Source organism: Carcharhinus amblyrhynchos, chromosome 5, assembly GCF_965287045.1.
Source record: "Carcharhinus amblyrhynchos chromosome 5, sCarAmb.v2.hapA, whole genome shotgun sequence".
Taxonomy (NCBI): Eukaryota; Metazoa; Chordata; class Chondrichthyes; order Carcharhiniformes; family Carcharhinidae; genus Carcharhinus; species Carcharhinus amblyrhynchos.
In genome coordinates, this window is record NC_137328.1 from 30,675,637 (window position 1) to 30,693,841 (window position 18,205).

Sequence of the window (18,205 nt, forward strand, 5' to 3'; positions counted from 1 at the left end):
AACGATTATGTGGCAGTATTAGAGAGGAATTAGGAATTTTCCCTCCCATGTCCTAACCAATATTTATTCATAAATTAACATCAGGGAAACACTTATCTGTTCTTTATCACATTTCTGGAATATTGCTGTGTTTAAATGGGCTGTCAGCGTCTCCTATTTTCCAACAGTAAATGTACTTCAGTAAAATACTTCAGTGGCTGTAACGCTCTTTGGGACGCCGTGAAAAACTTTCAGTCAATCCAAGTTTTTTTTTAACTCACTCAATTCTACTTGTCCCTGTAATCTGTTCTGCTGTAGGATTTAAGAGCGCTTTTCCAGTTTAATGGTGGGGTGAGGGGTGGTCCTGGGGAGTGCAGCGTGCTCAACGGCAAGTAAGTGATCCTTATCCATCTTCTGTCTGAATTAAGTCTGCCTTTTTGGCAGCTCAGTGTGAGCATGTGGTTATACTCTAGGTGCTGACGTCAAGCTTCTGGTGCTTTGGAGTTGATTACCCGGGGACGGAGGGCAGGGGCTGGGCTTGGAGCGCCAAGAGCCGGCGTCTGGAAGTGGTGAGAGTTCGAGACTTCCTCAACATCTTTGTGTGGGCTCCCTTCAAACATTCCCTCAACATCGCCAACCCCGGAGACCGGCACAGTCATCAAATCCCCACCGGATCCTTTTTTTTTCAAAGAACAGTCTTGATATTAGAAATTAATCGACGCGGTTATGGTTTTCCTGTCACTCTGGTTTGTAGCTGGGATATTAGTGCTGAGCTTGACTACATCGGGACGTGTAAGTTACATGTATCTTTCTTTCATTTGCTGAGTTCGAAGAATAACAGTTTACCGATTTCTGGGATATTTCATTGAAGGTTAGAGTTCGGGACACCGAATAGAATATATCAGGAAATCTGTGTAGTGTAACTATTTCAGCTTTTTAAGATAGTGTAACTTTTAAATAGTTCTGGGGTATGCAGGAGTAACAGTTTACAAGCTCTGCGTTATTCGGGGTAACAATTTTAAAACTCTGGACGTTCAGGGTAGCTTTTCAAAAATATTTCATTGAATGTGGACATAGCTGACAAGACCAGCATTTGATTCCCAACTTTAATTGCTTTCGAATGGAATGGCTTGTCAGGGTATTTCTACAGACAGTTAAATCGTTACCCTAAGGATTCCAGAACTTTTAAAAGGTGGGTCTAGAAATATTTATACATAAGGATGGCAGATTCTTTTCCCTAAAGGGCATGAGTGAACCAGATGGATCTTTATAATCAAAGTTGCTATGGTCACCATTACTCAGACCAGCTTTCAATTCCAGATTCATTCATTGAATTGAAATTCCACTAATTGCTGTGGTGCAATTTGAACCTGTGCTCCCAGAGCGTTAGCCTGGGTCTCTGGATTACTAATCCAGGTGTCACTACCACCACTCCACTGTCTCCTCCTGATCTGTAGTCTTGCTCCATTACTCAATTGTCTGCTGCTTTCAGAGTGGAGATGGTCTAAAGCTGCAGATGGATCTGTTCTTCTGGAGACGAGCTGTAAAGTTCAATTCTTTCTTTATAACCCCTCTCTCTCTCCGGATGCAGCATGACCTGCAGAGTCTTCCCAGCTTTTTCTGTTTATGTAACAGTTTAAAAGCTCCTTGGGTATTCAAAATATCAATGTCAGTAACTAACCAGTTGGTAACTAAGGGTGTTTTTAAAAATTGATTTAGGATGTAGGTGTCGCTAGTTAGGCCAGCATTTATTGGCAGTGGATTTTATTTATATGGACTTCCAGAAGGTATTGGAAATGATTACACCTCAGAGATTGTTTAAAAAAAATGTTCATTGAATTGTAGGCAGCCTATTTAGGGTTGGTAGGATATTTTAAGACCACAAGACATAAGAGCAAAATTAGACCATTCAACTCATTGAGTCTGCTCCACCATTTGATCATGGCTAACATGTTTCTCAGCCACATTCTCCTGCCTTTTTCCCCATAACCTTTGACCCTGCATCAAACAAGAACCTATCTATCTTTGTCTTAAAGACCAACTATACTGAAGGAGGACACCTTGGTGAAATGGTGAGGAGACAGCAATATGGGTAGAACTCAGGAACAGGAGCAGTGCAACCCCACTGGGGTTGTAGTACGGATTTCCCAACATTGCTGACAAGACCAGCATTTGTTTCCCAACTCTAATTGCTTTCGAATGGAATGGCTTGTTAGGGTATTTCTATATACAGTTAAATTGTTACCCTGAGGATTCCAGAACTTTTAAAAGGTGGGTCTAGAAATATTTATACATAAGGATGGCAGATTCTTTTCCCTAAAGGGCATGAGTGAACCAGATGAATCTTTATGACCATAGTTGCTATGGTCACCATTACTCAGACCAGCTTTCAATTCCAGATTCATTCATTGAATTGAAATTCCACTAATTGCTGTGGTGCAATTTGAACCTGTGTTCCTTGGGGATTAGGCTGGGTCTCTGGATTACTAATCCAGGTGTCACCACCACCACACCACTGAAGTGGGGGAACTGATGTGTCAGCAGATTATGGGAAGCTGTAAAAACAAGAGGGTTGTTGTGATGGGTGGCGGGCAATATAGACTGGTATTCCTTTCGTGGGCTTGGATAGGGCAGAATTTGTTCAGTGTTTCCAAGGCAACTCCTTGAGGCAATATGTAGATAGTTCAACTTGAGAAGGGCTATCTCAGACCTGGTCTGGGAAACGAGTTTGGACAGGTGATTAATGTTTCAGTGGGGGACCAATTTGGGAGCAGTGACCACAATTCTATAAGTTTCAAGATACTTGTAGAAAAGGATAGAAGTACTCCCAGAGTGAAAGTATTAAACTGGGGGAAGGCCAACTACAACAGCATTAGGCAAGAGCTAGGGAATGTAGACTGGGGATAGCTGTTTGAGGATAAATTCACATCTGACATGTGGGAGTCTTTCAAAAGTCAGTTGTTAACAATACAGCACAGGTATGTTCCTGCAAAAATGAAGCATAAAGATGGCAAGATTCAGGAACTCTGGATGACAATAGATTGTGAGCTTATTGAAAAAGAAGGAGGCGTATGTAAATTTCAGGAAATTGAAAATGGATAAGGCCCTTGAGGAGAACAAAGATAATAGGAAATAGCTTAAACAGGGATGTAGGAGTCAAAAAGGGGCCATGAAACGTCCTTGGCAGACAGGATTAAGGAGAATCCCAAGGCATTTTTATGCATTTATAAGGAGAAAGAGGGTAGCTGAGGAAAGGGTAGGTCCACTCGTACGGTTGAGGGAATTTGTGTGTGGATCCTTAATGAGTATTCACAAAGGAGAAGGATGTGGTGGATGGTGAGTGTAGAAAGGAGGATGTTGAGATAAAAAGGGAGGAGATATTGAAGGTTTTGAAAAACATTAAGGTAGGCAAGTCGCCAGGATCAGATAGTTTATTCCAGAATACTGGAAGAGGCGAGGGAAGAAATTGCTGAGGCCTTGGCTAAAATCTTTATATCCTTGTTAGCCATGGGCGAGGCACCAGAGGATTGGAAAGTAGCTAATATTGTTCCTCTGTTTAAGAAGATAATCTGGGAAATATAGGCCTGTGAGCCTTACATCACTGGTGGGGAAAATACTGGAGAAGATCCTTCGGGACAGGATTACTCACATCTGGAAAAGAATAGGCTTATTAACAATATGCAGCATAGTCATAGATGCTTAGAGCATGAAAACAGGCCTTTTGGCCCAACTTGTCCATGCCGTCCCTTTTCTTAACCTCTAAGCTAGTCCCAATCACTGATATCCCTCTGTACCCATGTAACTGTCCAGACGCTTTTTAAAAGACAAAATTGTTACTGCCTCTGGCAGCTTGTTCCAGACACTCCACACCCTATGTGTGGGGGAGGAAGGGTGTGGAAAATGCCCCTCTGGACCCTTTTGTACCTCTCCTGTCTCGCTTTAAACCTATGCCTTCTAGCTTTAGACTCCCTACCTCTGGGAAAAGATATTGACCGACTAGCTGATCTATGCCCCTCATTATTTTGTAGATGTCTGTAAGATCACCTTTCAGCTTTCTATGCTCCACAGGAAAAGTCCCAGTCTATCCAGCCTCTCCTTATAGTTCAAACTAGCAAGTCCTGGTAGTATCCTAGTAAAGCTTTTCTGCACTCCTTATAGTTTAATAATATCCTTTCTATAATAGGGTGACCGGAATTGCACACAGTATTCCAAATGTGGCCTTGCCAATGTCTTGTACAACTTCAACAAGACGACTCAGCTCCTGTATTCAATGTTCTGACCAATGAAGCCAAGCATGCTGAATGTCTTCTTCACCACTCTGTCCATCTGTGACTCCACTTTCAAGGAGCTTTGAACTTGTACCTTTAGGTCGCTTTGTTCTATAACTGTCTCCAATGCCCTATCATTGACTGAGTAAGTCCTGCCATGGTTCAATCTGCCAAAATGCTTCACCTTGCATTTATCTAAATCAAGCTCCATCTGCCATTGTCAGCCCACTGGTCCAATTAATCAAGATCCCGTTGCAATCCTCGATAACCTTCTTCAGTGTTCGCTATGCCACCAATGTTGGTGGCATCTGCAAATGTACTAACCATGCCACTTAAATTTTCATCCAGATCATTAATATAAATGACAAATAACAGTGGACCCAGTGCTGATCCTTAAAGCACACTGCTGGTCACAGGCATCCAGTTTGAAAAATAACACTCTACAACCACCCCCTGTCTTCTATCATGCAGCCAATTTTGTATCCATTTGGCTACCTCACCTTGGATCCTGTGAGATTTGGGAACAGTGATCACAATTCTATAAGTTTCAAGATACTTGTAGAAAAGGATAGAAGTAGTCTAGTTTGGAGTTTAATGCGGAAGGATTGAGTTTAGGAGTCGGGAGGTAATGCTGGAACTTTATAAGACCCTTGTCAGGCCTCATTTGGAGTATTGTGCGCAGTTCTGGTCGCCTCACTATAGGAAGGATGTAGAAGCTATTGAAAGGGTGCAGAGGAGATTTACAAGGATGTTGCCTGGACTGGGAGGCATGCCTTATGAAGTTAGGTTGAGGGAGCTGGGACTCTTTTCCCTGGAGAGACGAAGGTTGAGAGGCGACCTGATAGAAGTTTACAAAATGTTGAGAGGAATAGATAGGGTGGACTCTCAGAGGCTATTTCCCCGGTTTGAAATGGTCGCTACGAGAGGACACAGATTTAAGGTGCGGGGAGGGAGGTTCAGAAGTGATGTTAGGGGTAAGTTTTTCACTCAGAGGGTGGTGAGTGAATGGAATCGGCTGCCGTCAGTGGTGGTGGAGGCGAACTCGCTGGGGTCTTTTAAAAGACTTCTGGATGAGTATATGGGGTTTAATGAGATTGAGGGTTATAGATAGGTCTGTAGGTTGGTAGGTGATGATGTGATCGGCGCAACTTGTGGGCCGAAGGGCCTGTTTGTGCTGTAGTGTTCTATGTTCTATGTTCTATGTTAAGTGTGAGGTGATTCACTTTGGTAGGAATAACAGATGTGTTGAGTATAGGGCTAACGGGAGGACTTTGAATAGTGTGGATGAACAGAGGGATCTAGGTGTATGTGTACATAGATCCCTGAAAGTTGGGAATCAAGTAGATAAGGTTGTTAAGAAGGCATACGGTGTCTTGGTGTTTATTGGTAGGGGGACTGAATTTAGGAGTTGCAGCGTCATGTTGCAACTGTACACAACTCTGGTGCGGCCGCACTTGGAGCACTGTGTGCAGTTCTGGTCCCCACATTACAGGAAGGATGTGGAGGCTTTGGAGAGGGTGCAGAGGAGGTTTACCAGGATGTTGCCTGGTATGGAGGGGAGGTCCTATGAGGAGAAACTGAGGGATTTGGGGTTGTTTTCGCTAGAAAGAAGGCGGCTAAGAGGGGATCTTATTGAAACATATAAGATGATTAGAGGTTTAGATAGGGTGGATAGTGATAGCCTTTTTCCTCAGATGGAGAAAGCTAGCACGAGGGGGCATGGCTTTAAATTAAGGGGGGGTAGTTATAGGACGGATGTCAGGGGTAGGTTCTTTACCCAGAGGGTGGTGAGGGATTGGAATGCCCTGCCTGCTGCAGTTGTAAATGCGCCTAGTTTGGGGGCGTTTAAGAGATCCGTGGATAGGTTTATGGACGAAAAGGGATTGGTTTAGATTAGTGGGTCATTGTTTTTTTTTAACTGGTCGGCGCAACATCGTGGGCCGAAGGGCCTGTTCTGCGCTGTAATGTTCTATGTTCACGGCATATTTTGTAAAGAGGGGGTCTTGTCTCTCAAACTTGATTGAGTTCTTTCAGGAAGTGATATGAAAAATTGGGCAGGGCAGTGGATGCTCCATACATGGACTTTAGTGAAGCCTTCAGTAAGGTTCCTTATGGCAGGCTGATGCAGAAGGTGAAGTCATATGGGATCCGGGGTGACCTGGTAAGATAAATACAAAACTGGTTTGGGCATAGAAATCAAAGAGTAGCAGTGGAAGGATACTTTTCTAACTGGAGGTCTGTGACAAGCGATGTTCCACAAGGATCAGTTCTGGAGCCTCTGTTTGTAATCTATAAATGATTTGGAGGAAAATGTAGGTGGTCTGATTAGTAAATTTGCAGACGATACAACAAGTTGGGGGAGTAGCGGAAAGCAAGGAGGATTGTCAGAGGATCTAGCAGGGTATAAAATCAGCTGGAGACCTGGGTGAAAAGATGGCAGATGGAATTTAACCTGGACAAGTGAGGTGATGTAATTTGGAAGGTCTACTGCAGAAGGAAAATCTACAGTAAATGGCAGAGCCCTTAAAAATACTAACTTACAGAGGGATCTAGGCATGCAGATCCACAGTTCCCTGAAGGAGGCAACTCAGGTGGACAAGGTGGTCAAGAAGGCATATGGCATGCTGGCTTTCGTCGGTTGGGGTATTGAGTATAGGAATTGGAAAATCATGTTGCAGCTGTGTAAGACTGCATTTGGTTAGGCGGCATTTGTACAATTCTAGTTGCCACACTACTGGAAGGATGTTGATGCATTGGAAAGGATGCAGAAGAGATTTACCAGGATGTGCCTGGTTTGGAGGATATGGACTATTGAAAAAAAGTTGAACAAATTTTGATTGTTTTCACTGAAAGGTCTGATGATGTGGGGAAACCTGATAGAGGTCTCTAAGATTATGACGGGTTTAGATAGTGGTTAGTCAGTCTTTTTCCCAGGGTCGAAGGGTTAATTACTCAGTAGCATAGGTTGAAAGTGAGAGGGGGCAAGTTTTTTTTACAGAGGATGGTGAATGCCTGGAAAGCGCTGCTGGAGGAGGTGGTGGAAGCAGATTCTATAACAACATTCACGAGGCATCTGCATAGATGCATGAATAGGCAGGGAGTGGAGGGATATGGACCATGTAAGAATAAGAAAATGTTAGATTAGAGGCATTTGTTGGCACAGACTTTGTGGGCTGAAGGGCCTGTTCCTGTCTACTGTTGTTTGTTCTATTCAATGACTTGATATCTGCAGCCTTCTGTGACAATGAATTCCACAGACTCACCACCCACTGGATGGAAAAATTCCTCCTCATCTCAGTTTTGAAGGGTTAGCTCTTTATTCCTAGGCTGTGCCTTTGGATCTTCGTCTCTTTTAATGGAAACATCTTCCGCACATCAATGCTATCCAAGCTCTCAGTATTCTGTAAGTTTCAATGAGATCCCCCATCCATCAAAAGCTCCTCATAAATGTCAAGCCTTTTATTCCCTGGATCGTTCTCGTGAAACTCCTTGGACCTTCTCCATGCACATCTTTGCTTAGGTACGGGGCCCAAAATTGCACTCAAAATTCTAAATGTGGTCTGACCAGAGCCTGAAAAAGCTTTAGCAGTACGTTCGTGCTTTTGTATTCTGTTCCTCTCATAATAAATGCTAACATTGCATTTGCCTTCCTACCATCTCAACCAACAAGTTAACCTTAAGAGAATCGGAACTGGAAATCCCAAATCCCTTTGTGCTTCCGATTTCTGAATTCTCTCTCCATTTAGAAAATAGTCTACGCCTCTATTCTTCCTGCCAAAGAGCATAACCTCATACTTTCTCACGTTGCCAATTCTCCTAACATGCTATCTCCTCAATACAACCTGTCCCTCCACCTACCTTTGTATCATCTGCAAACTTATCCACAATGCCCTATGTTCCTATGTATAGATCATTGATGTATAAAGTGAAAAGTTATGGTCTCAACACTCAACTAGTGCAGAACTCCACTAGTCACCTGATGCCATCCTGAAAGGGATCCCGATTCTCTGCCTCTGCCAGTCAGCCAATCTTCTATCCATACTAGTACTTGCCTCTAACGCCATGGGCTCTTATCTTATTCAGCAACCTCCAGTGTGGCACCTTGTCAACAAACATCTGGAAATCCAAGTAGATAATGTTCACTGGTTCTGTTTTGCCTAACCTGCTCATTACTTCCTCAAAGAATTCTAATAGGCATGACCTCCCGTTGACGAAACCATGCTGACTTCACCCTATTTTACCAAGCACTTTGAGTATGTTTCCATTTACTTTATATTTCCTGTCTGTATTAAACCTTCCAAAATGCATTACCTCACATTTGCCACTCACTATCCTGACTTGAAAATATCTGGCAGTTATTTCACTGTCAGTGTGTCTAAATCCTGGAATTCCCTCCCTAATAGCACTGTGAGTGCATCTGCAGCCCATGGACTGCAACGGTTCAAGAAGGCAACACACTACCAGCTTCTCAAGGGCAATTAGGAGATGGAAATAAATGCTATCCTAACCTGCAATGCCCACATCCCATAAATGAATTTAAAAAAAAATGAAATTCTCCAAAATACAGAGGTTGTAACACTAAATAGTCCAGACCATTGAAATACAGCAAAATAACAGGCAGAGACCTTTCAGCCCCTTGACCTTATTCCTCCACTTAACTGATTCCTGCTGTAACTCATTTTTTCTGCCTTCTATCTATCTTGTTTAATATCCTTGTCTCTCAAAAATGGTCAATCTCAGTTTTGAATTTTTATTTGCCTTAGCCTCAACACCATTTTGGCATTCCGGTTTTTCACCACCCTTGTGTGAAGAACTGCTTCCTGACTTCTCTGAATAGCTTTAATTTTAATGTTATGTGACTTTGTTCATGTTGCACTATCTGTAACTCCTGTGACTTGCCTGGGTTTGCAAAACCTCACTTACAGTACTGTGTGGAGACAATACACATCTCTTTAACCTGTGATCAGTGCTCCTTCCACTCACATTGTCAGCCACTTTAAGACTTGAACAGCAGGTTAGGTGTAAAGATTCGCATTCTAATCAGTAATCTCTAAACTGTCTGTGCTTTATATGCTCTGTCTGAGGCCAGAACTCTCCATTCACCTGACGAAGGGGCTAACCCGAAAGCTTGTGAGTTTGCTATCAAATAAATCGGTTGGACTAAAACCTGGTGTTGTCAGACTTTTTATTGGTCTCCTTCACCAGTGAGTAGTATCATAGTTAAAAGGAAACTACGAACCATTAAATCATCTTAAATCCCTCAACTAGATCACTCCTTAATATTCAATACCCAATGAAATTCAAGACTCATCTCTGCAGCCAGTCCCCTCATATTCAATCCTTTTACCCTTTATTTGCATTGTATTCCCTCAAAGGGGGAATCCTGAAATGTGGTACCCAGAACAGAAAACCTCTAAGTGAAGTCTATCTTTATGTAATAGCAACGTAACCGGGCAGCAGTGGTTAGCAGTGCTGCCAGGGACCTGGGTTTGATTCCTGTCTTAGGTCACTGCCTGTGTGGAGTTTGCACGTTTTCCCCGTGTCTGCTTGGGTTTCCTCCGGGTGCTCCAGTTTCCACCCACAGTCCAAAGATGTGTGGGTTAGGTTAATTGGCCTTACTTAATTGCCCCTAGTTTCAGGGGAATTAGCAGAGTAAATATGTGAGATTATGGGGACAGGATGGGATTGTTGTCAGTGCAGGCTTGATGGGCTGAATGGCTTCCTTCAGTACAATAGGGATTCTGTGACATATAACTTTCACCCATTCTATTCTAGTTCTCTTGAGATAAAGGCCAGAATTTCATTAAACTTGTAAGGTTACTAACATTAACCAAGGGGATAGGGCTTGGGTGGGATTATTGTCAGTGCAGACTCGATGGGCTAAATACCTCCTTTTGCAGTGTAGGGATTCTATGAATTATTGTTTGTACTTGTTCACTTGTTTTTACTGATATCAGGCCTCGAACCCTAAATTAGTCGCTGCTCATAGTTTATTACTGCTCACCACTTAGTAAATACTTGGAACATTCTTCCTTAGGCCCAAAGTGGATAACATTATGCTTCCCTATTTTGAACTTCATTTGCCAGAATTATCCCAATGGCTCTTTGCAACTTTCCATTCCCATTTACATTATTGATTGTCGCCTGACTTTAGCATTATCAGCTAAAGTCACATAGAAGGTCTTTATGTTGCGGTAGAGAACCCTTAAGAGTGTTGATAGGTAGAGGGATCTGGGTGGAGAGGTACACAGTTCATTGAAAATGGCAAGGCAGGCGGAGAAGTTGTCAGGAAGTCATATGGCATGCTTGCCTTCATTGGTCGGGGGAATTAAGTTTAAAAATTGGTAAGTCATGTTGTAGCTTTATAGAATCTTAGGCCGGAGTATAGTGTCCAATTCTGATCACCACATTACCAGAAGGATGTGGAGGCTTTGGAGACAGTGCAGAAAAGATTTACCAGGATGTTGCCTGATATGGAGGGCATTAGCTATGAGGAGAGTTTGGAGAAACTTGGTTTGTTCTCACTGGAGCGACAGAGGTTGAGGGGCAACCTGATAGAAGTCTACAAGATTGTGAATAGTCAGAAGTTTTCTCTGAGTGGAAGAGTCAATTACTAGAAGGCATAGGTTTGAAGTACAAGGCACAAGGTTTAAAGGAGATGTACGGGGCAAGTTTTTTTTTAGAGGGTGGATGGTCCCTGGAACTCGTTGCCGGGGGAGATAATGGAAGCAGATATGTTAGTGACTTTAAGAGTTGGCTTGACAAATACATGAGTAAGATGGGAATAAAGGGATACAATCCCCGAAAAGTTAGGGAGTTTTAGTTCAGTCGGGCAGCATGGTCAGTGCAGACTTGGAGGGCCGAAGGGCCTGTTCCTGTGCTGTATTTTTCTTTGTTCTTTGGAGGGGAATTTCCAGGTGATAGTGTTCCCATTTATCTGCTGCTCTTGTCTTTCGACATGCCAGTGGTCATGGGTTTGGAAGGTGCTGCCTAAGGAGCCTTGCTGAGTTCCTGCAGTGCGTGGTGTAGGTGGTACACACTACTACCATTGTTCATCAGTGGTGGAAGAAGTGAATGTTTGTGGCAGGGTGCTAATCAAGTGGGACTTGAAAATATATTACACTTACTTCACTGTCATGACATCTAAAATCCTGGAACTCCCTTCTTAATAGCACCATGAGCATATCTACAGCACATGGACTGCAACAGTCCAAGAAGGCAACTCGCTACCACCTTCTCAAGGGCAATTAAAGGTAGCCAGTAAATGCTGGCTTAACTTGCGACACTTGTATTCTGTAAATGAATTAAAAAAGAACTCCTGGAGCTGGGATGAACAACTTCCAGCCACCACAAATATCTTCCTTCACACGAGGTATTACTTCAACCAGTGGAGGGCTTTCCTCCATATTCCCATTGACTCCAGTTTTTCTCAGGCTCCTTGATGCCATATCTGGTCAAATGCTGCCATGATGTCAAGAGCAGACATTCTCACCTCACGTCTGGAATTTAGCTCTTTTGTCCACGTTTGAACCAAGGCTCTAATGAGGTCAGTAAGCAGATTGTAGCTAAGTAACTGCCACTTGATAGTGTTATTGATGATCCCCTTCCGTCTCTTTCCTGATGAGCAAGAGTAGACTGATGGGGTGGTAATTGGCTGGGTTGGAATTGCCTTGATTTTTGTGTACAGGACATACATGGGCAATTTTCTACATTGTGGGGTAAATGCCAGTGTTGTAGCTATACTGGAACAGCTTGGCAAGTTCTGGAGCACAAGTCTTCAGTACTGTTGCTAGAATATCGTCAGGGTCCATAGCCTTTGCAGTATTCACTTCCTTCAGCCATTTCTTGAGATTATTTGGGGTGAACTGAATTCATATGATACTGTCAACCTCCGGAGAAGGCCAAGATGGATCATTCACTTGGCACTTTTGACTGATGGTTGCTGCAAATGCTTCCGCCTTATCTTTTGCATAGATGTGCAGATCTCCTTAGTCATTGAGGATGGAATATCTGTGAAGCTTCTCCTCCAGTGATTTTACTTAATTGTCCATCACCATTCATGACTGAATGTGGCAGGGCTGCAGGGCTTAGATATGATATTGAGATACCAGTGTTGGACTGGGGTAGGTGCAGTAAGAACCTCCACAACACCAGGTTAAAGTCCAACAGTTCCATTTGGTAGCACAAGCTTTCGGAGCACTGCCCCTTCATCAGGTTCACAAATGAGGCATGTGTAGACACAAACTCAATTACAAGATAAAGGTTGGAATACAAGCCTTAACAGGTAAGTCTTTACAGGTGCAGAAAATGTGAATGGAGAGGGGAATAATCACGGGTTAAAGGGGTGTGAATTGTCTCAAGCCAGAACAGTTTGTGACATTTTGCAAGCCCAAGCAAGTCGTAGGGGTTACAGATGGTGTGACATGAACCCAAGATCCCGTTTGAGGCCGTCCTCGTGTATGGAACTTGGCTATCAGTTTCTGCTTGGCGATTCTGCATTACCGTGTGTCTTGAAGGCCGCCTTGGAGAATGCTTACCCAAAGATCAGAGGCTGAATGCCCTTGACTGCCAAAGTGTTCCCCGACAGGAAGGGAACACTCCCGCTTAGTAATTGTTGAGCGGTGTACAATCATCCAATGTTGTAGTGTCTGCATGATCTCGGCAACGTACCATGCCTCGGGACATCCTTTCCTGCAGCGTAGCAGGTAAACAATGTTGGCCGAGTCGCAAGAGTATGTAACTTGTGCCTGGTGGATGGTGGTCTCACATGAGATGATGGCATTCGTGTCGATGATTTGGCACGTCTTGCAGGGTGTTGTGGTCACAGTTCTCCTGAAATCTGGGTAATTTGCTACGTACAATGGTCTGTTTGAGATTGCACAGTTAACATAGAACACTACAGCACAAACAGGCCCTTCGGCCCACTAGTTGTGCCGATAGTTGTTTGAAGGCTAGTAGTGGGGATGGCCTTTGCGAGATGTTCATTTTCTTTGATAACATGTTGAAGGCTCCAGAAAAGATTTGTAGCTTCTCCACTCCAGGGAAGTACTGGATGACGAAGGGCACCCTGTCCCATGTTTGTCTTCTGCGGAAGTTGGTGCGGTTTTTCACTTTGGCACGTCGGAACTGTTGATCACCTGAGTTGAGCGCCATATCCTGTTCTTATGATGGCATCTTTCAACATCTCCAGGTGTCTGTTGTGATCCTCCACCTCATCTGAGCAGAACTTGTGTATACGGAGGGCTTGTCTGTAGAGGGTGGCTTCTTTAACATGTTTAGGGTGGAAGCTGGAGAAGTGGAGCATCATGAGGTTATCCTTGCAGCAGTGTGAAGTGCTGAGGTGATCATCCTTGATGGAGATGCATGTGTCCAAGAATGCAACTGAATCTGGAGGGGGGTGGGGGCTGTGTGTTTAAATCAAATCAAACATTGCTGTCAGTCTGAATTCACTTATATCCTAAAGGACATTAGTGAACTGGATGGGGTTATATGACAATCATATCATGGTCATCATTTGACTTTTAATTCAAATTTATTTTCTTCACCTCAAATTCCACCACCTGTATGGTGGAGAATTCAGTGTTAGAGTCACAGTGTTCCGGGGTATTCAAAGTACCAGTCATAGTATTCTGAGCTATCTTCAGTGTTATAAATTTAGTGTTCTGGGGTCTTCAGTTTAACAGTTACAGTATTCCATGCTTTTCAATATTACAATCCTGGTGTTCTGGGATGTTCAGTGTAATAGTTTAAAAGCTTTGGGGTTTTCAAAGTAACTGAGAGCTCTGCTTTCTGGATTCTGAGGTATTAAGGAGAGATTGTGGCTTATTCAGCTTCATAGGGTAACGTTTTATATTTATACAAATGTTAGATGATATTCAAGGTGAAGCCTCAGATTTGTATTTAAATTTTTTATGGATTCTGTTTCATAACATAGATCTTTAGTTTGTGTCTGATATTTTTGGGATTTTTTTATTTCTGCAGGCTGGATCAGATGTAACTGAGAGTGCAGGTAGGTGTGTTATTGTTTCATTGCCATTTCTCCTGATTACTCTGGAATAGAGGAAAATAAACGGGAACGTTTCACAGTACCATTAAACACAAGGCAACAAGAAAATTTTATAAGATTGATGGGGGAGGATTTGATGGACAGGATGAGAAATAGAAACAAGTATTTAATTGACATGCGAGAGTGACAGATGGGCAGGAGAGACTGGTTAATAAGAGGGAGTGAATGATCATAGGTCATTGCTATTGAGGGAATTTAGCAAAAGTTTACCAGACAGATGGCAGAACAGACATGAGGAGGGACTGAGTCAGTTAGCATTATATTTGCTGAGTTCGGAAGAATGAGGGAGATCTCAAAGCAACCTATAAAATTATAACAGGACTAGACAGGGTGGATGCGAGGATGTTCCTAATGGTGGGAGAGCCCAGAACCAGGGGTCATGGTCTAAGGATATGGTGTAAACCTTTTAGGGCTGAGATGACGAGAAACATCACGCACAGAGTGGGATTTGCTACCAAGAGAGCAGTTGAAGATAGAGCACACGTTTCCAAGAAGGAGCGAGATGCAACTCTTGGCTGAAAGGGACCAAAGGATATGAGAGAAAAGTGGTATCAGGTTATTGAGCTGGATTATCAACCATAATGGAGCTGGCTTCAAGGGCTGAATGGCCCTGTTCTGTTCCTATTTTCTATGTTTCCATCAGCAAGAGGGAAGGAGTTGGTACTGATGACAGAAGCAATAAATGAGCATTAGCGATTGGTTAATAAGGATTGATTAATGAATGGGAAGTGATTGAAGGGCAGAAGTGTTTGATTAAGTAACAGGAAAGAGTGATTTGGTAGTAGGGAATGATGGATTGGAGGGAGTTATTGACAGTAAGGACTAATTCACTAGTGGGGGTAATTGATCAGCACATTTGATTGTTGGGCAGGAGAGAGGGAGTGACAGATGGACAGGAGAGAGGGAGTGACAGATGGATAAGAGGGAGAGAGTGATGAAGAACACTGAATGATTAACAATTACTATATTTAACGGATTACTTGATAGTTACAGCATTGGCTGAATTTTCTCCCTCCATTCATTTTGCAGCAATTTTGCAGAGGTTCGCTGCTCTGGGACAGGAGTTTGGGCTGGTCACTCCACTCAGAACAGACTCTCAGGGTCGCTTTGTGTCTCACCTGGTGTCAGGCTCTGGAGTCAGGAGGAAAAGGCAGAGTGGCCCTGAGTCCATCAGTCCCTGGGAGGAAGAGGAGACAGAGATCCACCCTCTCTTCTTCAATGTCACTGTCTTTGGCCAGAGCTGGCAGCTCAGATTGGAGCCCAGTCACCGGCTGGTGGCCCCAGGAGCAGTACTGGAGTGGCAAGGGGATGGTCAAAGCTACACTGAGTTGCTGAGTGAGGACTGCATCTATACTGGGAATATCAGCCACATTCCTGGAGCCACGGTGGCCGTCAGCAACTGTGATGGACTGGTAAGGAGTTAATGGCTCATCTCACGCTTCAGGAAAGGAGCAATTGAGTGGGTACATTGGTCTCTGGGGTGGAGTATAAAGCCTGAGGAGCCACTGGGGTTTCAGGAGAGGAGAGACATTGAGGTGTAAGGGTCTCAAAGGTGGTAGCAAAGTCTTTGGAAGACATTGTGGTCTTAATGGGAGGTCATTAGGGTTTGAAGGAAAAAGCTTAAAGGTGGTAAAAGGAATGATGCTAACATGAATTACAGGGTAAGGTTAACCAGCTAAGGTCTATATTATCCATATACATGTGATTTATGAAGGAGAAAGACTGAGGTGTAATACTGAGTTTTTGTATCAATTAGAACTTACACAGGCAACATTACAGCCAGGTGCTCGGATGGAGAGCAATTTATTAGATGTGTCCAGGAGAGCTTTTTGATACAGTATATTGACAATCCAACAAGACTTGGTACTGGGGAATGAGCCGGGCCAGGTAATCAATGTTTCAGCATTTTGGGCTTAGTGACTATGATACTGTGATTTTGGGTAGTCATGAATAAAGACAAGAGTGGCCCTTGGGCGAAGGTGTTTAAATTGGTGATGGCCAATTACATCCAAATTAGATAGAAATTGGGGAATGTGGATTGAGAGCAGTTATTTGAGGACAACTCTACGTCTGGCATATGGGAAGCTTTTAAAGGCCAGTTGATTAAAATGCAGGGTAGGTGTGTATCCACAAAAATGAAAGGTAGAAATGGCAGGATTCAGGAACCATGACAAGGAAATTGTAAGCTTAGTAAAAAGGAAGCATATGATAGGTCTAGCGTCTTGAGGAATATAATGAAAGTAGGAAGTAACTTAAACGCGGAATTAGGAGGCTAAAAGGGGCTGTGAAATGTCTTTAGCAAACAGGGTCAAGGATTTGGAGTTGGGACCAAGTGTTGTGTGTCAAAGTTTGCAGATGACACTATTATGAGTGGTACAGCAAAGTGTGCAGAGGATATAGATATTTTAAGTGAGTGGACGAGGGTCTGCCAGTTGGAGTATAATGTTGGTAAATGTGAAGTTATCCATTTTGGTAGGAATAACAAAAAAAGACTATTATTTGAATGGTAAAAGATTTGCAGCATGCTGCTGTGCAGGGGAACCTGAGTGTCTTTTGTGCACGAATCGCAAAAAGTCGATTTGCAGGTGCAGCAGGTAATTAAGAAGGCAAGTGGAATTTTGTTGGTCATTGCTAGAGGAATGGAGTTTAAAAACAGGTAGGTTATGTTGCGGCTGCATAAGGTGCTGGTGAGGCCACACCTGTGTACAGTTTTGGTCTCCTTACTTGAGAAAGGATCACTGGAGGGGATGCAGAGGATATTCACTAGGTTGATTCCAGAATTGAGAAGGTTGGCTTATGAGGAAAGACGGGGTGGACTGGAAAGATACTCAGTGGAATTTAGGGGGATGAAGGGGATGTTAAGAGAAACATACAAAATTATGAAGGGAATAGATAAGGTAGAGGCAGGGAGGTTGTTTCCACTGGCAGGTGAAACTAGAGCCGGCGGCATAGCCTCAAAATAAGGGGCAGCAGATTTCGGACTGGGTTGAAGAACTTCTTCACGTGATGGGTTATGAATCTGTGGAATTCCCTGCCCAATGAAGTAGTTGAGGCTATTTCATTAAATGTTTTTAAGGCAAGGAAAGATAAATTTTTGAGCAGTAAAGGAATTAAGGGTAAAAGGGTAATTAAGGTGAGTGGGTAGGTAAGTGGAACTGAGTCCACGAAAATATCAGCCATGATCTTATTTATTGGCGGAGCACGCTCGAGGGGGTCAAATGGCCTAGTCCTGCTCCGAGTTCTTATAATCCCAAGACTTTTCATGCATATATTAGGAGCAAACAAGTAGGTTCTCTCGAAGACAATGGAGGGAAGTTATGTGTGGAGCTTTGGAGAGTGCAGAGAAGGTTTACCAGAATGTTGGTTATGAGGAGAGATTGAATAAACTAGAATTGTTTTTACTGGAAAGATGGAAGCTGAGGGGAGACCTGCTAGAGGTCTGCAGAATTATGAGGGGCATAGACAGGGTGGATAGTCAGAGGCTTTTTCCAAGAGTGGAAGTGTTAATTAGAAGAGGGGGGGGCACAGATTCAAGGTGAGAGGAAAGTTTAAGGGTGGAGGAAGATTTTCATGCAGGGAGTGGGGCTGCCTGAAACGTGCTGCCAGAGGAGGTGATGGAAGCAGACACATTTGCAACAATTAAGAGGCATCAGGATGGTTACATGAATAGGGAGGGAACAGAGGAATATGGACCAAGTGAGGGCAGAAGGTTTTTTTAGGGCATCATGATCGGCGCAAGCTTGTGTTGTGTTTTTCTTTGTTCTTAACATCAAAGGTCGAATCGAAAGCAACCCAGAAAAAGGACACTGGTCAAGATAAAGCAAAATTGGAGAAGTTCCAGGAATGTGTTTTATCAAATATTTATATTAATGTGAATTTGTTGCTTGTACAT

At 43.3% G+C, this 18,205-nt stretch overlaps 1 protein-coding gene across 1 annotated transcript in view; it reads left to right on the plus strand.

Annotated features, from left to right (window-relative positions):
• Window positions 1-511: 511 nt before the first annotated feature.
• LOC145342937 (A disintegrin and metalloproteinase with thrombospondin motifs 3-like) overlaps window positions 512-18,205 on the plus strand; it is a 286,375-nt gene continuing 268,681 nt past the window's right edge. Inside the window, exons 1-3 of the mRNA XM_080188573.1 lie at window positions 512-771; window positions 14,229-14,256; window positions 15,343-15,725. Coding sequence (XP_080044699.1) covers window positions 706-771; window positions 14,229-14,256; window positions 15,343-15,725 — 477 coding nt within the window. The 5' untranslated portion in view covers window positions 512-705. The remainder of the gene's footprint in view (window positions 772-14,228; window positions 14,257-15,342; window positions 15,726-18,205) is intronic.